The sequence below is a fragment of the Diabrotica undecimpunctata genome, chromosome 1 (assembly GCF_040954645.1).
Source record: "Diabrotica undecimpunctata isolate CICGRU chromosome 1, icDiaUnde3, whole genome shotgun sequence".
Classification (NCBI taxonomy): Eukaryota; Metazoa; Arthropoda; class Insecta; order Coleoptera; family Chrysomelidae; genus Diabrotica; species Diabrotica undecimpunctata.
Genome location: NC_092803.1, coordinates 151141368 through 151168805, shown reverse-complemented (window position 1 = coordinate 151168805; position 27438 = coordinate 151141368). Strand labels below are relative to the sequence as shown.

Sequence of the window (27438 nt, the reverse complement as noted above, 5' to 3'; positions counted from 1 at the left end):
TGTTTGGCAACTTACTTAAGGGACTGTAGTTTCCAAACCTTCCGAAGTTGTAGACTAAAAAGCCTTTATACTTCAGTCGGCTGAGACGAAAATGCCACTGAACCTCTAAAAATCATACAAATAAGCTAAATTTTACTAAGAAAATCAATATTGGAACCCCAAAAAAACTGCAAAAAAGTTTGATACTCCTCGGGCTTCTCCCTAAAACCCCCCTCGTAGGGAGGAAAACGGAAAACATCAATTTACCAAGTATTTTTACGCCGCTCTGGCACCGTACAAATAAATATTTCAAACAAGAAATGTAGCCTAGATATTTTTGAACAAAAATGTTTATCACTTTTTCTGTAGATTGAACGATTCTCTTAGAAAGAATGCTTGATGCGACCAAGAATTTTGAATGTCAGTTAAACGCGTGAATCATTTTTTAAAGCAGCGCTTTTATAGTGACATTATATTATTTCTTTTTCTATAATAAAATATTGAGATGAGCTTTACGGGACTAGCGTCACCAGGAGAATGCGTCAAGGCTAGCGTCACGAAATAGTGGTTCTTCACATCGATTCACTAATCTCGATCAATCTGTTTCTAGTCATCATATATTTATTTTAAGTAGGTTTAAATTAAAAACTGCAAAAAACTTACGAAATACCAACATTATAATATGAAAAGTAAAAAATTGACTGTCAAATGATATTTATGCATATTTTATTATTAATTTAATATCTTGTCTGAATTTGACAGGTCTGTCAGAAGTAAACAACGTGTACTTTGTTAATAAGTTAGCAGGTGGCGTTAGGAGCAAACATAATTTATTGAAATATTTTAATATAATAACAGCGCTTCAGGCCTTGTAGGCCCCTTGCTTCTAAAAACTTGGTTATTTCCATACATATTTTTCGGTCCCTTGCTTTCTCTCTCCAATTCCTCACGCCTATTTCTGATAAGTCTTGCTTTACTGCTTCCAACCATTTCTTCTTTGGACGTCCTCTTCTTTTTCCCATTTCCCCCTCCTTCAGTATTATTTTAATATTTCGATTCTCTGGCATTCGTATAATTTAACCGAGCCATCTAGCTCTTTGGGCCCGTATTTTTGCCTTAATTGCTGGTTTTCCATACATCGTTATTATTTCTTTATTTGTTCGTCTTCTCCAAATATTCTCTACCGTCTTTATTCCCCCGAAGATTTTTCTGAGCATCTTTCTTTCCCAAATCTCAACTTTCGTTTCTTCCTGCTGGTTCATAATTTACGTTTCACGGTCATACATCACTCTGGGTCTGATTACTGTCTCGTAGACTCGCAGTTTAACTATTCTTGACACATTTTTTGCTTTCAGTAATGAATTTAGTGACCCTACCGCTCTGCTTCCCTTCATTAACCTTTTGTCTATCTCTTTTTCTTCTTTTTCCGCGTTCGTTATGGTTACTCCAAGTATTTTAATTCTGACACTTTCTCAAAACTATAGACAACCTCTGCTCCTTTCATTTTAATATATTTTTATCATGTGTCTCCTTTCACTTCCATATATTGCGTTTTTGTTTGGTTTATTATCAATCCGTATCTTTTCGCTTCTTCTTCAAATTTCTGGAAAACTTTTTATAAATGTTGTTTTGTTCTCTGCTATTGAAAATAGTCCTGTTTGTGCTCGTATTTAATCTTCTTTATAGAAATAAATTTTATAAAATATAATTAATAAAATACGTGAAATTGTAACGTGAACCTTTGATTTTAAGGTTGGACATATTTCAAATGTCTCATATTTGTTAAAACTTTAAATACAAGGAACAAAAAGAATACTCCATTGGGTGGACCAATGGCATCGTTCACAACAAGAAGCAAGCATATCAGAAGTGGCTGAAAACAAATGACCCAGATGATAGACGGACATACGCAAGGTCCAACAGAGACGTAAAAATTCTAGTAACTAAAGCAAAAAATATTTCCTAAGAAAGTAAATACGAAGAGTTCAACAAATATATTGGGTCACAAAACCAAGAGAAGCATGGAAAACAGTAAAATACCTGAGAACAAACAGAAAAGAAATCAGTAGAACAGATTTAATAGAAAAAAAATCTTGGATCGAACATTAATTACAACTTCTGACTGAAACAAGACCGCTATTCACGAACACCATTCTAACAACATATAAAGTGGAATACGATGAATACGATGAAAAGTACAGGAAGTCGAAGATGCAGTACGAAATATAAAAAATCGAAAAGCATGCGGACCACAAGGTATATCTAACGAATTATTAAAACACAGCCTACAAGAAGCGGGAATTACTGGTGTATGTCTTCACCTTATTCTATAAAGGACATTACTTACCACCGAAGTGAATAATAGCACATATTAACAACATCTACAAAATAGGAGATAGAAAGAATTGCTCAAACTACAGGGGGCTAAGTGTCATAAATTCACTCTCAAGACTCTAGAAAAATAATCAAAAATCACATTGAAAAAGATGATAGATATAGAACAACAAAATGGCTTCTGTGCAGGCAGATCCTATATAGACAACATATTTTCTCTAATGCATGTTATTGAAAAAAGATCAGCCCCAACCTTTTAACTCATATAGTCTTTATAGATCTGACAAAGTACGATAGTGTACCCTTTTCAATGCTCTGGGTAGCAATGAAAAAACAAGGAATAAATAAAAAAATATAAAAGCAGTACGACAGCTTTAACAAAATATGATGATAAACAATAAACTGGAAACAAATTAACTAGAGAAATTTCTATAAGTAAGTGTCTCAAGCAAGGCTGCTGTATAGAACCTAGACTCTTCAAAATATATTTGAATGAGGCGCTCATAGTCTGGAAAAGAAAATGCTGCAGTATGGGCATTCCAATCGAAGACAAGTGATTGTACACGATGCTCTTTGCTAACGACCAAGCCATTCTAGCTGCAGACGAGAGCGATATAGACCATATGCTAAGGAAACTGGAAAAGGAGTACACCAAGTGGGGTCTTACAATTAATGTACAGAATACCAAGTATTTAGTAACAGGAAAAAAATCAGAAAGCTTACAAATTTAAATAGAACTATAAAATCAACTAAAACCTTCAAATACTTGGGAGTCCAAGCAAGATTGACCAAGCAAGATCAGCGATTAAACAGCTACCAGCATTATTGTGGAATAATAAAATAACAAAAAAAAATAAAAGAAGAATTTATAAAACAATAATAGAAAGTATTGGGTTGTACGGCGCCGAACTTTAAGAAATCAATAAAATAAAAAGAAATAAAAATTAAGGCAATGGAAATGTACTATTAAAGACGATCTTGCCGGCACACTAGACTTTATAGGGTGAGATGGAAGACAGAAAAGATAGAAAAATGGACTTCGCCCATTAAAAGAAAATGAGGTAGACCAAGACGGTTATGGAGAGAAGATGTTGAAGATGCAATGACCGCCAGAGATTTAAATATTGAAGATTGTTTCGACAGAAAAGGCAGAAAGTAAGGATGAGAGAAACGGCGCCAGCTGTAGAAGACTCGCCTATTATATATATATATATATATATATATATATATATATATATATATATATATATATATATATATATATATATATATATATATATATATATAAACTTAAAATCGAATCGAAATTTTATGTTATGAATTTTTAACATTAGGCTCTAAAAATAGAAATTCTACAGGAACCGATCAACGAAAGTGATACATTTTATTGATCTTATAAAAATCGTAAGAAATAGAAATAATCTCGCAAGGTTTATTTATTTAACAGCTTTCAACAACTAACTTTATTGCGGCAACATAAAAAATTTGCATACAAAAGCTGTATTTTTCACCTTCAAAAACCCATTTCAGTTTTTGTCGATAGAACACAGCTCAAAAGATATCGAATTTTTATAAATTTGATTTCGCACCAGTAACTTTGACAGTCGCTTCAAGCATTATTTCTGAGAGAACTGTTCATTCTACATAAAAAGTGCTAATTAATATTTTTGTTTAAAATTATTACCTCTTTCGGTAATATCAATGTTTCTCGTCCCCCCCCATTGGAGGGGGGTTTAAGGGGAAAGTCCGGCAGTAGTAGTGGCAAACTTTTTTGGATATTTTCGGGGTCCCAAAATTGATATTTTCAGCAAAATTCAGCTTGTTTGTATAATTTTTAGAGGTCAAATCTCTCGCGACTCAACTATTAATTCAGCTTTATGCAGTAAATAGAGAAGAACTACCTACATTTTAGATAAATAATCTGAAGAGAGAGCATAAATTACATTTAAGCAGATCAGATCTGAGAGAATTGCTAATATTGAGTCCGATGCAGTTATAAGGACCAACTACTGTGGAAGCCCTAGATTAGATGATAATAAAAACAAATTGCTCTTGTGTTGAGGATGTAGTATTGTGTTCCAGTTTGTCTCAAGTATACGGTTTTGATATACCACTTACTTCTTCTCACGTCAAAAAATCTTCCATCAAGTTGACTGATTTGTTCGTTGCCAAATCCTGACTGCTGATTTTGAGTGGTTAAATAATACCTTCTAGTAAAACCTCGAGGGGCATGGTTTCATTGGGAAACTGATTATGAGTTTCACCTTTATATCGTTTTTATCGCCTGACAACATGAAATTTTTATTTTTATTGTTTATCTAATAATTGCGATATGTTTTCCTTATAGACTAATAAATTTTGGGTTTTTTATAGCGTTACCAAGAGAAAAACCAAAAATAGACGGTCTAGCTTCTGTTTATGCTGAAGGTGATATTTTGACTGCAGAATGTACCTCAGATTTTGCATATCCAATTCCTGTGTTAAGATGGTACGTTAATGGAGAACCGGTGAGTAGCTATTTTTATTTCTTTTTAGTTTTAAAATTGTTCTAAATGTTACAATTATTAAAACTGACAAATGTCAAGTAGCTTTACACCTGTCAAAGACCAAAAAAATTATAGTGTGGATTATAAATATTTTTTGACAACTAAATTAAAAACTCTAAAAAAAATTTAAGTGTCTTGGAGTGAAGAATATAGACAGTGAGAGATAAAAGTAGTTTTTAAATCAAAAACTTATATTGTTTAATATAACGCCGAGAACTTTTTACTCAGTCCTCGTATGGGAATAAGGTTTCCTATTTTGCACATCTAAATTGAGTTATTTTCTGAGCACATAAGTATACGGTACAAAGCACTCAAACTTATATTCTTGCGTTGATGTAATAATCTAATAAATATATAAAATCCTATTTTTTCCGCTTCTCTGCCTATCTCCCGCATTTCTTCCGTTTCGCTTCATTTCTGGTAACTCAAAAAGTTGTGAACAAAGTGAAAGTGTATATAAACCAAAAGACAAATAACGGTCAATGTCTCGTTTCCCCTAGAGAGAGTGGTAGAATTATGATTGTTACTAAGTCCTCTTTAATCCAGGAGCTGACTGTAACGGTGTAAAGAAGTATTGCTACACTACAACAATGGTAAGTTTAATAAATCTATTTATTTTGTTTGCTATATTTAGTAGTCAATTAAGGAAATTGTTGCTTACTATGCGGTATTTAGAACACAAGGTCGATTGGCCTTTACCAAAAGAAATGTTTGTCTTAATCCTTTCAGGCCCAATTTATTTTTATCGGCGAAACAATATTTCTAGCTTAATTATAGCTAATGTGCGTCTAGTGAACTTAGCAATAATTATATAATAATTCTGTTGTTTTATATACAGTGATGAGTGTCTTACCACCCGGCTTTCTAACGTAAGAGATAGAAAACACAGTTACATTGTGAAATAAAAAGAGATGAAACTCGTAGAGGTGGGAAATAGTCGGTAGAAACCTATAATTTACATTACATTACATTATCACTATCGATAGTCTCACACCTTTAGACGTTAGCTTCGAGCTAAATCACCTCGGTCATAATTATTATGTGTAACGTATGTGTGACGTATTTCCATTTTTTAATTTCGCATAAAGTAAAAACTGATTGACCACAATAAACCAAAAATGTGAATAAAATAATTTAGTTAATAGTAATTATTTCTAAAGTTTTAAATTTTTAACCAAGAATAATTTCTACTATGATTTGAGGAGTTTCATACACTCTTGTCACGGAATAATCACAATCCTTCGTAGATTAGTGGTAAGAATTTGACACTTCGACACAGACGTCGCAGACGATTAGAGTTCAAAACCCACATGTGGTTTTCTTTTTTTTTTAATAATTTGAAATTATGCAGAGATCGTTTTGCTTTGAATCGCTAAACATTTATGTCAGTCGTTACTAGTATTAGAAGTGTTTAAAGTTAAACATAAATATCTTATTGAAAAAAAAGTATCGTCGTACTTTCGAAAATAAAGTAAAAATTCTTCAAAATTAAAAGAACGTTTAAAGAATGTTTAAATAAGTAAAAATTCTACAAAAATAAAAAAATATTGTAAATAAACGTATTTACAATATGTTCAAATAAGCCTTCATTAGCAGCAGAACAATAACCCAAACTGTCACTAAAGAAATATAAAAGTTTGATGGATCAGAGTTCAAGTCACGATGTTCTCATGCAGGCGCTCAGGGTTCAAATCACACATGAAGGTTTTACTTTTTTAAAAATTTGAAATTATGCAGATATTATATCGTTTTGCTTTAAATCAATAAACATTTATTTCAGTCTTTATTAGAAGTGTTTATAGTAAAACATGAAAATCTTATTGAAAAAACAATGTCGTACTTTCGAAAATTAAGTAAAAATTCTTCAAACATAAAAGAACGTTCTAAATAAATGTACTTCCAAAAATATTTAAATAGGTAGAAATTCTATAAAAATAAAAAAAAATTATTCTAATGAAATGTATTTACAATAAATGTGTGAATAAGATTCCATTAGCAGCAGAACAACAACCCAATCTATTACAAAAGTTTCGTCTAACATTAGTTAATGTTTCTGGACTAATACCTCTCATTGAATCAGAGATCTTTTCTCTTAATTCTTGGAGAGAATTAGGCCTATCGTCTTCAATTCCATATAGCTTGAACTTGATATATCCCCACATAAAAAAATCACAAGTTGCAAGATCAGGTGATCTTGTAGGCCAAGAAATATCTCCGTGGCCACTAATCAATCGATTAAGAAAAGTCGCACTGAGATATTCACTGACGATGCGAGAATTATGTGCGGGACAACCATCGTGTTGAAACCATATGGAATCGAAAGGTATTGGTAAATTACGAAGGGCTGGGACAATTTTACGAAGGGATTTTGTAGAAGTTCCAAGTATTTCCGTCCAGTCAACATACCGTTTATAAAAAATAGACCAATGACATGATTCCCTATTATGCCTCCCCAAACATTTACTTTTCGAGGACGCTGGGTACGAGCGACATAAATCTGACGAGGAATTCCTCGAGACCAATACCGAGCATTCATTGAATTGTGACGGCCCTGCAATAAAAACGTACATTCATCGGTGAACAAAACGTTCTCTAAAAAATGTTCATCTTGATGTGACATTTCCATTGCAGTTTAAAAAAATTCTAAACGTCTATATTGATCTCCAGGGAATTGTTCGTTGGATTTATGAATTTTATAGGGACGGTATCCATCGGTATCCAAGAAGGGTCACCAGAAAAGTTACAGATTTCTTATTTTATTAGGAATTATTTTGTATCTTTAATAAGAGTATGTTTTTTGTTTTATCTTTTTGCGAGTTTTTATTGTTTTATCTTAAAAAAATGTATTTTTATTTTTAATTCAACCACAAAAAATTGTTCACATTATTAAAAACCGATACAAATGCACCGTTTTGTAAAGGTCAGTGTATTTTTATCGAGTTTATGTCACAAAAATCTAATTCGAATGACAGAGATGTGCATCCCATCCGTTGTTACGTGCTTCTAAATTATTTTAATGATTTTTTGTCGTTTTGTCGGAGTAGATCGGGAATTACAATTACCTCGTACGAGGCAATGTTGCCGTTTGTAGCGCTTTACGTAGTGTACAATATCTAATTCAAAACTTAACGTACTGTATAATATACTCATTCAAACGACAAAAAGGTATTGTATGCATTCCGGCATAAGGATATAAAACTATTCTCAGTTGTGAAAACTTTCTAATAAGAAAATAATGATAATGTCACTTGACATAAAATGCTAGTCTTAAGGTGACTATCCCAAAGTAATTGACAATTGAGATGAATAAAACTAAACTGGCTGCTAAAGACAGGGTGATTTCGGATGTTATTTAACCCTAACAATAATTATAAAGCAAAAGAAAAATGGGACAGAAAAAGGGAGCCACCAACTTACAAAGCAAATTCCCAAAACACAAAAATACGTATTGCATTGTTGTGCAAAATGAGTGAATGGTAAATTTTACTGAGATATATAGAATAGACTCCTATGGAAAATGTCCATTATGATGTACAATTCGACAGATTCCACCTGGACTAAAAAGAAGCTCAACATTTTTAGAAGTAGTTAGTTCATAATAAGTAAAAGAACAGCACTCTATTGTTAGTGTATTACAAGTAAGCATTTAAAAAGCTTGCAAAATTATTTTTAACACATTTACTCGACTAACCTTACTAAATCCTCGATTAAAAGACACACTGGCTAAGTATTAGAAAAAAATATTCATGAAAATCTCCTTACAGTCTTCGAAAACAAGAAAAGTTTTAGTAATTCATGTTAGTTTAACGAAAAGTACTAGGGATACATTGAATGAATCCGCCTCGTTGACATTGTAGATTTATGGGAAATAGAAGGTATTTATTCTCGCGTGAAAGATATAATGTTTTAAAAGTTTGTTTTTAATTTCAGCAAAACTTATGACGAGTTATAAACATCACAATTTTGATGTCTTACTATATTTCTTGATTTAGTTTTCATTTAAAAAAGTAATTTTAAAAGTGTTACTCAAGAATTGTTAGTTAAAGTTTGGTGTTATAAAATAATAAGAATAAAACCACAAGAAACTGCTGATTAATGCTTTAAAAGTTTAAAACCTTGTAATTTTGTCATTATATTTAACTAGAAAAATACTTAAAAACTCTTGTGCAACTAAATTCTAATTAATAAAAAATTAAAGTGTTTTTTATGAACTATGCCATATGTTAAACAATTAAAACAATTCTTAGACTTAGCGAAGTGAAGTGCAAGACCGCACTTCTCGCATAATACACATGTGGCACTACACCGCAATTTGTACCATGTTGTAACGATGACATCGTCACCGCTTACAGGCGGCCAGTCCTCTCTCTCTCTCTCTCTCTCTCTCTCTCTCTCTCTCTCTCTCTCTCTCTCTCTCTGTATATCTATACTCCCATTAACAACCTATCACTACCATCTACGCACGCTGAGGATGAAACACTGGTAATAATATAAAACGCCGTAAACAATAACAGAAAACCGAGTTCTATCCGGAGTATTGATGTAGTAAGAGCTCCTATCCCCGGGTCTCAGAGTATTGAGTAGTACCGTCCTTTTCCATACCTAACTATCGAGTATTGATCGATCGCTTCAATTTCCCGCCTGTGTCGAGTATTGATCGACCTACTTTGTCCCGTCTTTAGCCTAGGCTGAGTAATGATCAGTAGTTCAATAAAATATTTTACACGCTGCATTTAGAAGCGCAATTCCTCTGTGGTTAGAGTATTCAAAGATATCTCCTTTTTTGTGTATGGTGCAAAGTATTCCAATCATTGGGGAGGGATTTCTGTGTCCATATTTCTTTTATAAGCTGCTGTAATGCCATTAAGGTATCGTAGCACCTTCTTTATATAGTTCAGCTGGGAGATTTGTTTCTGACTAGTTTTTTAACTGCGTCTTTAACTTCAAAAATCGTTGGTGCTTCCTCTTCCCTCTCGTCTGTTCCCCTTGCCTCATTTCTTTCGTCTTCTAGGCTTTCTTCTTCTTGCTCTATATAAGTGCCCGGTTAAAGTATTCCACCCGTCTATTCAATATCTATTTCCTTGTTGTTAATAGGTCTCCTTTCCATTCATCCAATTGATTTTCAGTTTTTAAATTTGTATATAATAACAGATTTTTTTTGAGCACTATAGTAAAGTGCAGTTATGTCCCGAGTAGTTTGTTTCCTGATCATAATAGATACATAGGTTCAATGAGTAGCTCTTGGCGTATTTCACTGAAATCTTTTCAGATCCATTGTATTTCTTTAACCCTAGCTTATATTTCCTAGTTTGATCCTTTTTAAAATGTTCAATAAGTTCAAGATTGAAGCTTCCTTGTAGCTTTTTTCCGCTGGCTTTTCTTCGTCTAATGCAACAAACCGTATATTGGTCAGCCTGTCACACGGACACAAAATGTTCTCTGCTGTTTCTTTATCTAGGTGACAGAATCTGCGTAGGTCATCATCTACCAATCTCATCAGTTTTAACTGCCTATTCAGATTATAGTCCTGTCAGCAGACCTACTATGGCTTTGTCTGTTTTCCTTTATTTGCTTATTAGGTCTACCGTAAATTTTGGCGAATGTTTTGTCTTTGTCGTGGTGATTCCCCACCAAAATTTGTGAGCTACCCACTTTCTTGTAGCCGTTCTTTTTACTACCTTTGCAACGCCACAGAAGGGTTCTGGTCCAACAAATGACATTATTAAGCCTTATCTGGCCATTTTATCCGCTGTTTTAGTGCTCTTATGACCCTCGTTTCCCGATACCCGGCTACCGTAACTTTTCTACGGTCTTCTAATTTATTTAGGCACCCACACAATCCCATACTAGCTTAGAATTGACCTCCACCGAATTGAGTGCCTTAAGCGGTGTGTGTCTATCTATAAAGATGGTAATTGGACGGTACGTTCTTTCCTGCCTATCTATTGTTTTCACGCAGTGATCGATTGCAGTTAATTCCGCCTGGAAAATTGTGACATCCTTAGATAGACTTACTGGGATATATGTATCATTTGCTTTGCCTCTACTACACCGGCTCCTACGTCATCCACTGTTTTTGAGCCATTAGTGTACCAGGTAGTTTTCGCTTGTATAGGTACACCTTTTTTTCAGTCTTCTGCCTGGTATATTAATTTTGAACTTATTATCAAATATACATCTCGTAGCTGTTGCATTGATGTATTTCCCCATTACAATATCTGCTCTTAGCTCCTTAATTAGCTTTCTATTGTAAGCACTATAAACCTGTCTTATGTGTTGCTTACTATGTATTAATCTGTACATCACAGATCTGGCTTTGCCCTGTATAAAGATATGAAGTGGTGGTAAATTCAGCGGGACTTCCAACGTCGCTGTAGTAGTTGTTTTTATAGGCCCCGTAATACACAGGCAATCCTAATCATAAAGTAGAGTCACAAATCATACTGATACTTATAATAGAAATTATAACATAGCTAAAATAGTGTACAACGTAAGACAATGAAAATTTTTGTCACAAGTAGCCTGAGATGTGTATCTTACATCGCGCAACTAGCTTAGTAGATATTCCAACATCGCTTAAGGATCGAGAATAAGAAATAAACGGGCAACTTAACTAAACCAGAATCTCCGGCATGGATAATATATTAATGAAATCATCCAGGTTATGTCGTCATTACATATAAGGTAATTTAAACAACAAACTTTTTCGGGTCAACCATTTAGAATTATACATATATGTCCCTTATACTGTGTTTGAGAATGTAACAGCTAAACGAAAAAAATAAAAATCTAACTAGACAAACAACACTTAATGTATGGCAATATTTATTAACATAAAGCTTCGCGTCAAATATAATCCTGGCATAACTATGTATCGTCTTTGAATGATAACACAAATTCCTCCCAAATGTGGAAAAAAAATTCGACAAGTTCAGGGACAAAAAACTAACACCAAAATTACCCATTTAATCTCTAACAGCACTTCTTCTAGCAACAGCCAAATTATTTGCAATACCCTGGCTAATACATTTGAGAAACAATTTCACAACAAACTCAAACCCCTAATTTCATCCTCTACAAAAGAACCGCTCTCCTACAACCTCACTTCACAGCACTTACAAGATATCGACAATATTAATTCTCCTTTCTCACTTTCTGAACTTACATCTGCTTTATCCTCATGCAAAAATACATCCGCCGGCCCTGATGATATCCCTTATATTTTTCTTAAAAACCTACCTAACCGCTGCCTCACTTTCCTGGTAGACATATATAACTCTATCTGATCTTCTCAAATATTTCCTACTTAATGGAACACATCCGTAATTATACCTGTCCTAAAACATGGCCAAACACCAATCTTTCCTCAGTCCTATAGACCGATTTCTCTCACTTGCACCATGTGCAAATTAATGGAAAAGATGATAAACAGACGTCTTTTATGATTTATTGACAAACACCAAATTTTACCTAAAGAAAAATCTGGTTTTCGCCGACATCGTTCCACAAGCGATAACCTCGTACTCCTTCATACCCACATCGCGGAAGCTATTCATAACAGTCAAGAAGTGATTGCCTGCATTTTTGATATTGAAGCTGCCTTCGATAAAATACCTAGACAGATTATTCTCGATAAACTATTATTATACGGCCTTAATGGTAATATTTTAAAATTCATCAAGCACTTTCTTAGCTCTAGATCCTTCAGAGTCTCTGTAAATGGTTGCCTATCATCACCCCACATCCAACAAGACGGGGTCCCTCAGGGCTCTGTATTAAGCCCCACTTGTTTATTTTATCAATTAACCATATATACCACAGTCTTTCCTCCCCAGTCAATTTTACTACATATGCTGATGATCTTGTAATTTATTGCCATGGTGTTGCGACCACTACTTCTTGCAAACTTCTCCATATATCAGTGGACTTATTACAAAATAGATTGGCTGCCATCGGCCTGTCCCTCTCATCTACAAAATCACAACTCATTAAATTCACCAGAAAAACACTCTCCACTGCCCCTAAAATCTTAGTGAATAATCACCCTCTCCCAGTCGTCAATCACCGCAAAATTCTAGGACTAATATTCGACTCCCGACTTTCTTGGAAACAACATATTCAGGAAACTAGAGCAGATTGCCTAAAACGTTTAAATATTATCAAAACACTTTCTCACTACCAATGGGGCGCTAGCGAATGTACACTATTAAAAGTATATAGGTCTCTTATTCGCTCTAAACTCGATTACGGCAGCGTTATATATATATATATATATATATATATATATATATATATATATATATATATATATATATATATATATATATGTCAGCATCCAAAACATCCTTACAAACCCTTAATTCAGTGCATAATACTGCTATCCGCCTCTGTTTAGGAGCTTTTAGTAGCAGTTCAGCTGAGAGCTTCTACCGCGAAGCCAACGAACCCCCTCTTTGGCTTAGGCGCCAATATCTCCTCCTTTCTTATGCTGCCTCTACTTCAGCTAACCTTTCTAATCCAGTACACACACTGTTGACATTACCCAACTATACTAGTACTCACCCTCCTGCTCCACGCATACACACTATCGCCCTCCTACTTCCAACTTTAATACCACATATAAATTTATCCCTAACTAACCCTCTCCCGATCCCGCAAAATTCTCCTTGGACCAAAATTTGACCGAAATTTAATGTGTCACTTACAAAGTTTAATAAGGCAGAAACCAACCAGGATTTGATTAGGAAATCCTTACTAGAAATTTTTAATTTTAAGAAATTCGATCGGGTACTCTACACTGACGCATCAAAGAGCGAAACGGGGGTTGGTTGTGCGGTTACCACTACGGAAACAGTCGTTAGTTCATGTCAGATACCTACCCCATGCAGTTCACATTGATGAACTGTATGATATTTACCAAGCCTTTAAACTCTGTACAGCACCCAATCAACATATTGCCATCTGTACAGACTCCCTTGCCTCTATCCAGTCCATCAATAATCTATTTACTAATCACCCTCTTGAAGAAAAAATCCATGACACTTACCAAAATCTTATCATCCACGACATCCATATCACTATCATATGGATTCCCTCCCACATCGGTATTATGGGTAACGACAACGCCGATCGCTTTGCCAAAGAAGCTGCTGTATCCAATTGTATACCACATAATATACAAAATGCCAGTGATCTAACAACTAGTATAAAAAAACTCGTACGAAATAACTGGCAACATTGGAAACAAATCCAGGACAATTAAAAACTAAAGCTCAGGTATTGAATAACACGTATATGTCTTGTTTCATAATACTTTTGCTACCAATCTAACCTTAAAGACTCAGCATTTTTACAAAAACATCATCGTTGGCCTAATAACCGATATTGTTATAAATATAGTAAACACACAGGTAATTTAGTTTAGCATAATATTAGTTCGTTAATTAATCATAATAGACCATTTGTTCTAGATGTAATTATAGTTACTCGTAAGCTGTAACGTGATCATATAAATAAGTAATGTCATCGATAGGTTATTCTGTGTTTATATAAGTAACCAATAAATCAAATACACCATAATTTAATACATTATTTAACCTTTGCGACAAATAAGATGTAGTTCCATAATATACCATACGGTTTGGATATGTATCCAAAAGAATATATTCATCCATTATACAATATAGCCACCACGTAGCCCAGAATTTAATCCGCTTGATTTTGGTGTATGGGGTGTATTAAAACAACGTGTCTATAAGAATCCCATAAACATTCGCCACCAACTATGAGACGAAATGAATTCTGCAGCAGTTTCTTTAGAAACAATGATGCTATTTAATATGAGATGATCTTTTATGTAATATATTGACAAATGAATTAAAGAAAATGGTGGACATATCGAACACTTACTTTGACAAAAAGTTAAGTTATTTAGTTTAACTATTTCTTAATTTGCTTTGTAAACAAAATGTTTTGATTATAACTGTAATTTAACATAAAACGTAAAATGTTTGATGTCCAATCCTATTATTCTGTTTTTGTCAAATCCTATTATTAATTATCCAGTTGATCTATTTATTTTATTTAATATTTCGTTAACTATTAACTTTAGTTAAAGGTATTTTATACCAAAATTTAGATTTATTAATGTTTTTGTCTATTTTTCCTTCGTTGCCTGGAGTAATTGCCTTAAACCAGAATTATGCAGCTGATTTGTAAAATGCGATTATCACGAAAACTGTTAGGTTTTGAAGTTATTAAGAAGTATACCTTTTTTTTTGTTAAAATAATGTATCTTTAATATTTTTTGTCACAAATACAGGTAACTTAAAGAGCAAAAAAGTTAAGTGCAAATTTATGCCACATATGTGGCATATGTGGCGCCCTCTATCAGCTACATCAAAGTGTGCATCGAATTATAATTTCTTATATTTAAAAGTACCCAGTTGTAAATTTTTATGCATAAATCTTTACAAACATAAAAGTTATAGCGAAAAATAGAATTTTAAATTTGCTCTTTAACACCCTGTATCGTTCTTAATATCAACATTTGATTAAAGCAACTTGGCCTAAATCGTAATATTTTAAAGTGTAGAATTTACGGTTTTCGTTTGTACAATTACTTAAGGACCACCCTGTATATATATATATATATATATATATATATATATATATATATATATATATATATATATATATATATATATATATATAATAAGTCAGTTGCCAAAAATGGAGATCTAACAGCACATGCGTATAAGAAGACAGTAATGAATTAAATGTGATCAGACGATAGCAGTAATCCTACAAACTACTGATGTCCTTCGTCGAACTTCCTAGAAATATAAAACAGATAAGACTAAACGAATACCTATTCATAGGTGTTTAATTCTAGAAAATTAAGAAAATAAGACCATGTTACACTTGGGATATAGGGAACATAAGTCAACTAGAACTCGATAACATAAAAAGATTACCCTCGCAGCTTAATCTCTTTGATATCTTAGATATTTAGGATGAGTGAATATTTCCCTTAGAAGTGCACTGCAGATTAACCCACAAATCTGTTAATATTCCTACTGTTTTAGATATTTTAATTCTTTTTTATTGTTGTTTTCAAGCTTAAGTTTTTCTTAAAAAATATTGTTTAGTTATTTTAAATAAGAATAAAATTTTTCAGTAAATTGTATGTACTATTTATTTTTAAACAATAGAAGTAATATTTTCTTTCATAAAATGAAATTAAATAACGTTCTATCTGTAAAGCCCTAATTTTCACCAGAAACTTTTCCAGATTTATGTTTCCTACTTCGTTATTAACATTAATCAGGTATTGAAATATTTCTGCATATCCTTCCCAGGAGTTTGATTTAAAACTTTTATGTACAGAGATGCACTGACCCATATTAGTAGATGGATGAAAGAATAATACTTTTTGTCGACTGTATATTAATCAGTATTTCTTTATTTTGATTACAATTTACGTTAAGGTTTTTAACCTTTATGCTTATTTTTTTTATCTACAATAATCCACTTACGACATAAATCTTACCACAAAATTTTCTCTACCGATCTCTGTTATATGTTTTAGCTTTACATTTTTCCTATTTATTTCGAATATAGTCTACCCATCCTTTCTAAGATCGGTTTTATAACTCATTACCCTTTTAGCTTTGTATTCTTTTTAATGTAAATAATTGTATCTACTTTAATAAATTTGTTAAAAATCATTGATTTTGAAGGTTCTAAAAGGTAATATTATAAGTAATAGTTAATGACAAATCCTCAAAGACGTACAGCTGATTGTTTCTTCTATAAAATGTTTCTTGTACATTTTAGAAAAAACTGTTTAAATTTGTGAGCTTCAATATTTAAATACATAAATAATATCTTACCTAAATGTATTTAAATTAAAATATGAAACGACTTATTTTTTAAGAAGTTTTTTCACTGTGAATAAATGGTTCTAAAATCTTTTTGTACTTCACAAGAAAAAATAAAAATTATTATTATATATTCATATAAATAATATAAAAAATTTAAATATTTTTTACGAAATATTATTAAAATTTGTTTTTTTTTATGGTAAAATTTAACTATTTGATTTTTTTGGGATTTTCCAATTTTTCCGGGAGGTAAAAAGAGAGCACAGTTATTATTTTCATATTTAGCTACCGCAATTAAAAAAAATCTAGCTTCTGCGTGCCATAGAAAACGAGATCTTGCAAATTTGTTTAGCGCGCTCCAAATAGAAGTTCCATTCTTAAAAAAATGGAGCTCGAACAGACGGTATTTAACGAGTACCATCACTTTAACGGGTTATAACTTCTTACTCCTTCTCGGTATATGCCATCTATAAAATGGATCATAAAATTGAAATCTGATTTATAATTTGTTCAGTTTTCAGATTTTAACTTTATATTAATAAATAATAGAGATATGATTTATTACTTGATTACTTAAACCTTAGACTTGGATCGAAATTAAATTCGTTTTTTGTGAATCCGAAAATTATATGATTTATCAATAGGGCGCTAAAATAATTCATAGATTCCATCATCTTCGATTATATGAGAGAAGAGTTGAGTTTACCGAAAGTACAAGCTGAATATAGCTGCAAATGTGAACCATGAAATAAAATATTTCGGTTTGGCAGTGTTGGGATGTTTTTATAATGCATATGTTGTATGCTTCAAATATAAAGACAGAAATCTTTTAAAAAGTACATTTTGATTATACTATTTTATGAATTGTACAATTTTTAATTATTATGAAACAATAACGAGTAAATATTTGTCTCTTTTGAGATTAATTGCACCAACGTCTTAGTAATTATCTATTGCAATCTATATTGGAATCTTTTTGTAAAAATCTATATAGCTTTCACACCATCTATAATACATCAACAAAACATACAAATAATTTGTCAGTGGAATTTAATTCAATAATCTCCCACTATAATTTAGTTGATTACATGACGTCATTGCTCTCGTGCAAGATTTTATCTTACTTTCAATTTATCAACCAGACAATTTTCATTTTTTAATAATAGAATTTTTTTCCTCAGTTAATGGCTTTGGCAAAGCCAAAAGGCCAGTCATGTTAATAACAGAATTGGATTCCACAATTTACCTTAATTTATACTCAATTAAATTAATTACATTTATTGTATTATCATTTAAAACAATAAAACAGGTTAAATATAAATCTAATTTAAAACAACACCCATAGTGGGCATATATTATTTGAACATTTACTTAAAACCACCTCACCTGTCCTAAAGGTCTTGTACTGAGAGTATCTTTGCTACAGATGGTACAGGGCGAGCTGTATCTAGAGTTACAGTCACAGAAACGTTATCTTTCAGAGGTCGATGTAAATTTAAAATGTACATGCCAGCAAAACCATCAAAATATGGCATAAAGATTTTATACATGAGTGATGCGAGAAGTAATTATTTTTATGATGGATACATATATTGTGGAAAAGGAAGTGATGGTATGACGCTTTCCGAAAATGAAAAAAAAATACTCCATACCCACACAATCAGTTCTGAGACTTACAAACTTAATCGCAGGTTCAAACCGTAATGTGACAGCGAACAACTGGTTTAGTTCCATACCTGAGTTAAAGAAAAGAGGCCTTACCTATGTGGTAACATTGAAGAAAAATTCCTAGCGACTTTTTGCCAAACAGAAGTCGACCAGAAAAATCTAGTATATATGAATTTATAAATGAAATGACTTTGCTCTCTTATGTCACAAACCCATCAAAAGCTGTTATAGTGGTTTCTTCGATGCATCATTCCGATGAAGTCGACAACTCTACCGGTAAGCCTGAAATAATCGCTTATTACAATACAACTAAACGAGGCGTTGACAGCTTAGATCAAAAATTTGCTACTTACTCATGTGACCGGCGCACAAGACGTTGGCCGATGGCTGTTTTCTTCGCAATTTTTAATATAAGTACTGTAAATGCTTATATATTATACAGGTGTTTTCATGAAAATTCATGAAAATGTTGGCAAAATCTTTGACTGAACTATTTCTGCGAACCAGAATTGCAAACGTTTATTTACAAGATGATATTCGAGGGATTATAACAAGATTGTTAGGCCTAATTTCTACACCAATGTGCAATATGGGAAACGACGTATTTGATAAACGAGCAACCTGTAAATTTTGTAGCTGGCAACTGACAAGAAGAACAAAATTTTGTTGTTGCAAATGTGGCCAACCTATTTGTTTACAATGCTCTAAAACAATTTGCAATAAATTTATTCACGAATAAACAATCGTACAAGAAGAATAAAAAGCAAACAAAATTTTAATATATGCTTAAAAAAATCGGTTGCCTGTAAAGTCGGTTTTACGGGCGAAGATTTTACGTGACAACGTCTTTTTCTCGGTAGAATATTTATTGATATGAATATTATTAAATTGCACAATAGGAACAAGGAATTGAATGAAAATAAGAATTGCACAAATTTTAACTATAGAAATATATTTTGTTTACTAAAACATTGTACATGTAAACTTAAACTTAACTAATTTCTATTTGAGTGATTTTGTTGAGGATAGGACGATGATAGGAGAAATATGAAATGAAAGGAAGTGTTTCTGCTGTAATGTGTCTTGCGAAAGTCAAGTCGATGGTTGTTCCTTTTAACGTAGTTGACTTAGAAACGTTTGATACGCAATCAAGATTATACGTACATTTCATGAAATTTAGAAACGAGTTGTCTGACTTTACGTTTTTGCTAAAATCACCACACAGAAGAATCGGTATACTAGAATCAACTTGCACGAACGGTGGCACGTACTGGCTGTTGTAAACGTACGGACCGAGTCCTTGCCATAGTAAACTTCCAATGTCTTGCATACTAGCTCCTGGATGATTTATTTTATATTATATTATTGATCTTATTATTTTCTACAAAATTTATTTGAAAATTTTTTCGATATATCAATTAGTTGCGGAGATATCAATCATTGAAGTTATTGTTTGCTACCAGTATTTTATATATTTATTTTTTTCAGTTATAAAAAATTACTATTTCCAATTGTGTCTACCAAGTATGGTCATATGTATTTGCCTACATATTAAATAATAATAAGTACAGATAATGTTATGTGACGTTCACTTCTGATTATATATATTTTAATATTTTTAATTTTAAAGAATCAATTTGAAAATCAAAACACTTATTCAGATCGAAGGTTCAAATTTTTGCTAAATAAATTTGAAATTAATTAAAATTTGTAAATGTAAATGGTAAAGTTGAAAATTAAAACATTTACTAAAATTGAAATTTGAAATTTATGCTAAACACAGTTAAATTCTAACTCCGCGCGTGGTGATTGGTCGGTTTAGTTCGTTTGTTTGGTCGCCCTGTTTTGACAGGTTAGAAGTTATAATTTGTTATTTTAAATGTTTGACTAGAAATACGCGCTGTTTCTTCTAAATCGACTGAATTACGATTGATTGCAGAGTGATTTAAACTAATAATTTACTTAACACTATCAACATTTGTCAATAGTATGACATAACCTATAAACTCAATTTCTCAACTTTTGTGTCAATCTAACAATTAATCAATCAATCATAGTTTACGATAATGAAATATTAGTGTACAATTATTTACCTTTATTGTTGTAGTTGTTGTAAATAACGAATCTAAGCACTCCACATTTTCACTACAGACACAGCTGACGATACTTTCAACGATTTTCAACTTTAGCGATTCAACGCGCCTAATTCTCTAGTGCCGCGCGCAGCGGACCGATCATGTTTGAGTGGGAGAGAGACGCAAGGCATTCGCCGGTCCGGCGGGCCTCTCTCTCGTTCGGCGACTCACTGTAACAGACGTAAGTGGGCGTTACACTTTTTCTTAAATGACTCCGAGCCACAATCTAATTTAAGACGTTGTCACGTCAATAATATCCTTTATTTATATTTTTTATCTTTTGTTTCAAATTTAATGTTCGACTGTTATAAATTAAATGTATTAAATAAAAAAAGTATTTATTTATATGAATACATCCATAAAAAAGTTAATCCTACATAATTCTCCAAATTGCGTTAACCCGTCTCCCGGGTTATATTATTACGGAGTATACCACTTACGTAGTTATTTATATGTATACCACTTAAGGTTAAAAAAATAAGGATTCATAGAAATGTAAACAAGATACTGTTTTCTATAACTTCATGGTTTGACCTATTCTTAAATAAACGAAACCTTACTACACTGTAGCTACAATATGTCACATTTTTCGTAGTTTATTTGTAATTTTAAATGTATTTTTTAACTTTGTAGTAACTAAAGCCATTGTAATTGATATTGCCTTACATCTATATATTACTTCACAATTTTTGGAACTGAAGAAGTACAGAAATACTGCTCGAAACGTTTTCTTAAAAAAAAAAGAAGTAACATTAACATTTTTTTCCCTTTGTCCGATAACCTCAGATAGGGTGAGCTTTTCATGTTACTGACTTTGAATACTTAAATTTATTATGAATACTTATAATACTTATAATACTTAATATGTGTGTATACAGTGCTTTTTAGATAAAACTATCCACCTTAAATAACTTTTGAACTTCTAATTTTTAGGAAAAGCGGAAAAACATGTCAACTACTATTTGAAGGGGGAGACATTCTGTCATATTTAAACTTGCTGGGAAAGGCACCCTCTCACCGCCATATCATTCCTTAATGTTTTTTAATTACTTCCACCTTTACTTCCCGTTTTAGCGTGAATTCTTGTGAGGTTTCGTTGTCTACTCGTACAGTTGCCCTTTGCTGTAAGTATAAATTTTTAATTAGGCGTAAATATTTGTCATCAATACTAGATTCTTTCAGTATCTGAACTAATTTTTGATGTTGCACCTTGTCAAATGCTTTTTCAAAGTCTATAAAGCATGCGTAGACTTCGCAATTTACGTCTCGAGCTCTTTGTATCAATACTTGTATGGAAAATAGGGCCTCTCGCGTTCCCAGTCCGCTTCTAAACCCAAACTGAACACTGCTAATGTTTCCTTCAAGTTTTCTGTATATGCGAGAGTGAATAACAGAAAGAAGGATTTTAAGTGCATCGCTCATTAAGCTTCTTCTTAGCCTTCTGTCGTCCATGTTTGGACATAGGCCTCTCCCAACTCCTTCCATCGGTCTCTATCCTGAGCAACATATTTCCAATTTGTTCCGGCTATTCTTTTAATATCATCAACCCATCTCATCTGTGGTCTTCCTCTTAGTCGTTTACTTTCGTAAGGTCTCCAATGTTGTATTGTAGTATTTCAACGTTGGTCTTTCTGTCTAGCAGTGTGGCCCGCGAAGCTCCATTTAAGTTTGGCAATTTTTGTTGCTATGTCCTCGACTTTTGTTTTGGATCTTACCCAGTCGTTCCTCTTTTTATTATTCATTAAGCTTATAATTCTGTAATCAGAGCATCTGGTGGCATTTGATTTTTTGGGGAGAGGGATGAAAGTGTAAACTAGCCAATCTGTTGGAAATTCTGCAGTTTCATGATTACATTACATTATATAAATTTGTTTCAGTAGACTCGTTAGAACTTTAATTTGGTCGTTTTCAAATAGTTTCAATATTTCAGCTTGTATGTTAGTAGGTCCAGGTGCTTTGTTGGTTTATAATCATTTTATTGCATATTATGTTACTTCACTGAGCGTTATTTCTGGTCCTGAATATCCAGAAACACTGAACATGTTTTCATCCATGTATTGCCTCCATCTTTTAAGTACTCTCTCATTTTCGTAGAGCAAATTGTTGTGCTCGTCTAGTACTAAGTTATGACTTCGTGATCCGTTTCGTCCCGTTAAGTTTTTGATCTTTTTATGTAGGTTAAAAGTGTCATGCTTCTGTTCTAGGGATTCTATTTCTATGCATTGATCTTGTAGCCATGATTCTTTTGCTTCTTTAATCTTTTTCTTAATAATTTTGTTTATTTCATTGTGCCTTTCCTTATTCTTATTTCTGTGTTTTCTTCGTTCTTCCATTAGCTCTAATATTTTTTGTCTTGTCCATGGTTGTCTCTTCACATTGTTTTCTGGTCTAAGGTTATTATCTACCACTGAATTACAGATATTTTTGATTTTATTCCACATATCATCCACACTTATGTTTTCTTGATCAATATCTGAGATTACCATGCTGTTTATTTTGTTGTTGATCTCCTCTTTGACTTCTTCTCTTGTGGTTTTATCTTTCAACCTCTGGATGTAAGGACGTTTTTGTGCTTTTCCTTTATGGACTTTTTTCATGTGGAGTTTGAAACGTCCTAGTAAAAGATTATGGTCTGATGGAACATCTACTCCCGGATATGTTTTTGCGGATTTTACGGAATTCTAAAATCGTTTGTTGATGATGATGTAGTCAATTTGGTTTCTAATCATTCTTTTTGGACAGTTAGCTGGAGATTTCCAGGTGTAGAGTCTTCGAGGTGGTAATTGGAAAAAGGTGTTCATTATTGCACTATCCGTTTCCTGGCAGAACTGAACAAGGTGGTCTCCTCTATTATTTCGCGTTCCTAGTCCAAAGTGTACCACAGTATTGCCAACACATCCTTTGCCTACTTTGACGTTGAAATCTCCTAGCAGGATATTCACTTCTTGTTTTTTGGTATGTTTTAGGGATTCTTTCAATTGTTCATAGAATATTTCTATTTCCTGCTCTGGGCTTTCCGAAGTTGGATCATATGCTTGAATAATGTTCACATTAACTGGTCTAGCATTAATTTTGAGTACTGCAACTCTATCTGATATTCCTATAAAACTAAGTAAACATTTGTTAACTTCTTAATTTACTATTATAGCCACTCTGTCTTTGTTTCTTGTCGTAGTATCTCGACAGTAGTATATTGTGTGGTTTTCTATTTCGCACTGGCCTAAATTGAGCCATCTAACTTCACTGCATCCAAGTATGTCAATGTTGAGTCTTCGCATTTATTTAATTACTTTATTAACTTTCCGGCCTGGAATAAACTTCTTACATTCCATGTACCAATCTTCTTATCATGCTTAAATCTAAATATTTGTGGCAACCGGGGGATTTGTAGCACCCTCTCCCCACTTAAGGGGTGCCCGGGATTAAGGGCCGTTTTTATATTGAATTGATTCATTGTGATTATACTAGGGGAAAGTTAATTGGGGTGGTTTCCCGTTGCCTTCCCTAATGATTTTTTTTTTCGTGTGAGGTTTACTCCTTGGGAATGGATATGTAAAAGGATTGATTTGTTTTTGGTAGGGATCTTGGGGTGGAGACATGACTTCCCCCTGCGCGGGTTGGGGGATAGCCATGGCTCGCGTGGGCAGGGTTGCATACCTGAAGTAATTCTATCTCATACCGGGATCGTACAAGAGTATCTACCCGCTACCACAAGCAACCAATCCTTTATAAAAATTTTTCTTTAATGAATTTTTCATTATGTTCTAACGTTTTTTATGTTATAACATTTCTAGAAAATGCCAACCCTGTATCACTACATGTGCATATTATTATAATTTACACGTCGAACACGGAAAGCAACAAATTTTCAGAATCTATTTTTAGAAATTCATCTTGCATCCATTTCCTATTCCATATTACATTTTCCCGGATTACACTTTTCGTGGATAGATATTTACCAGGCAATGCTTAATAAATCTTGTCACTTAATACAACTGAATAGACTGCATTATGCATAGATCTTCGCTAACGTTTCTATCGAATATTGATGATGATAATGTATTCCATGGTTGATTGTTTGATGCATTAGCCAGCTTCACCGGTACGTCAGTTAATGTATGGCTGTTCTATTTATGCATTTTTGGTTAAATGTCATTTATAATGCCAGCATGAGTTGATATTTCATTTTATATACAGTTAGCATCCAAAGTATCGACCCTCCCAACTCTTTTTTTAACTATAAAACTTAAATTATAACATTTTTAAATTACGAAATAGTTCATGAAATAAATTTTTTATGGCAAATAAATGGTAAATAATATTTTCGAAAACATATATTTAGAAAAAAAAGTTGGTTAAAAAATTTGAGAGGTCAATACTATGAATCTTAGACTTACATTAGTATCTCTATGATAAAATAATATACTTTATTTTTACAGTTTTAAATGAATTTTTTAATTTAAATTTAATTTCTTTTTTTTTCTAAATCTATGCTTTCTACTCTCAAAATATAATGCTAAAAGTTGTTTTTTATGTTAAATTTTAACTATATTATTATATAGTCATTTATCTCACGTATACTGTAAACTGTACTTCGTGCCAATGGCCATAGATGTCACATGTATGTTAATTTAAATAAATAAATGAATATAATATTCAAACTTCTGGAAAATATTATTGTGGCATAAATAAAGTGATTTACTCAAGGATTATGATATGTTCTAGTTTTACTGGTAATGACGTTACTTTTAATATTTATTTTAAAACATTTGTGACGCCCATCTTGTTTTCACCATAACTTTTTCAATTTTTATCCTGAAGACTTCTGTAAAAGCTCATTTTGAAGGTATATTTCCGTATTTTTAAATAGATTCTCCAACAAATTGTTCGTTTTCCAGTTATTTAACGATAAACATTTTACTAAGTAAATTAAAAAAAGTAAAAAGTAACTTAACCCTCCAATAGTCGCGTACGGTCTCACACACCGGCAGACACTCTAAATGAGGACCCTAGAACTAAAGGGGTATAAGTGACATTTTTGTAAATACTGAGAAAACTGCATCGGTGAACTGGAAATCTTTCATTCTACTTGAAGGTAAAGAGATCTAAGCGATAAGTCTAACAGGTGCTGCTTAATAGCGGCATGTTACTTAGCCTCCAAGCCAACTATGAGTAGGGCTTAAAAGAGAATAGATACAAGTGGACTTGTACCCCTGTTCCACTGTGTCAGACTGTTAGTTGAGTATGTTATCAGTTTGGATGGTATAGCTCCAAGAAATAGTTTAATGTAAACTGCTGCGTTTTACGTTATTATAAAGGACAGTGTTTTAAAGAAGAGTTCGTTTTGTTTCTTTGCGGAATACAAAGCTAGTGATAGATGTCTTACCTGCTAATGTATTTTCACCACCAAAGCAAACTGGCAAGAAAAGGATTCGGTCAGATAAGTGGAAAAAACAGGGCTAAAATAGCAATAAATTCAGGTGAAGCTTACATGAACAAAAAAAAAAAACAATTCTCATGAAGCTTAAAATTCCGAGAACTTAAAAATCATCATTTTTTGAATAAATGTACCAATATTATTTTATAAGAATAAAGACTTTTAATTTTTAAAAAGTATTGAGCATTGGACACTGGAATCTCCCAAATAGCTTCTTTTAATCGATCCATATAGACTAAGCCTATAAAAAGAAAAAACTAAATGCAAATAGTAACAAAGAGGTGTCATGTGTTTATAACCTAAAAAGTTTTAGAGTATGTAAACTCTTAATGTCTCCAACAAACGTTTACAAAATGTAGTTGAAAGCAAAAAAAGTCTCCTCAGGCGTGTCATGAATAGACAGAAGAGAAAGAAAATCACCTCCGAACAAAATTTCTGAAATGGTAATTGAAATCATAAAAGAGCATATTAATAAGTTTTCTAGGTGCACAAACCACGACACTAGAAATAAAAATCCGAAAAGCAGGTATCCTCCTCAGGAGTGTAATTTTAAAATAATATACAAACTTTATTGTGATTTCTGTCAATAGGAAAAACAGGAAGGACCAGTAAGTGAAAGCTTCTACAGGAATATGTTTAATACTTAGTTCAAGCTTAGTTTCAAAAGGCCAAATTATTTGGCCTTCTCAGACAGAAAAAATTTTCCACTTGCGTAAGGCGGAAGCCGCAAGAACGGCAAAGGACGAGTGTCACGAACTAAAGGATGCTATCAAAGTTGTGATCGATCATCTTTGACTTGCAAAAAACTATGCCAACTCCTAATGTGTTAACTTCTAAAGCATATTATTTAAGGTAACTATAGACATATAACTTAGGTGTCCATAACCTATAGATTGGAACGACTCATTTCTTTATGAGACACGAAGGCCAGGCCAGGCGTCAAGTGGATATCAGAAAATAGCATCCTGTCTCCTAAAATATATTAGGAGCCATTTCCCATCTTTGAAACACATAACTGCATTTGGCGACAACTGTAAAGTCCAAAATAAGAGTCATCTGACAATTTTGGCTTTACATTGTTAGAAACTCTAATATTCAAGCAGTAGATTATCGCTTTTTTATAAGTGGCCATTGTTATAATGAGTGCGATTAAGACTGTGATTTGATAAATTAAAAAAAAAAGATTAAAAAAGAACTTTTATGTACCTTAACATTGGATGGAGCTAATAGCTTCTACAAGTAGAAAGTTCTTTGTAGTACAGATGGAAAATGATGATTTTTTAGACTTTGAAACACTTACATCATACTTCAAGAAGAGCGTTAGTGAAATACAGAGCGTGCAATAGTTACATTTTGAACAGGATACACCTTTAACCCTGGTTTACGATAAAAAAGCTGGAGGTATCGTAGAAGAGTTTAGAGAGCTATCTATGAAACCCATTCGACCTGGCAAA

General features: G+C 32.7%; 1 protein-coding gene across 3 annotated transcripts in view; it reads left to right on the top strand.

The window, feature by feature from the left end:
• LOC140432373 (uncharacterized) overlaps positions 1–27438 on the top strand; it is a 309037-nt gene that overhangs the window by 194450 nt on the left and 87149 nt on the right. For all 3 annotated transcript variants that reach the window (XM_072520226.1, XM_072520225.1, XM_072520227.1), the window contains exon 5: positions 4687–4820. In XM_072520226.1, the coding sequence (XP_072376327.1) occupies positions 4687–4820 (134 nt within the window). The remainder of the gene's footprint in view (positions 1–4686; positions 4821–27438) is intronic.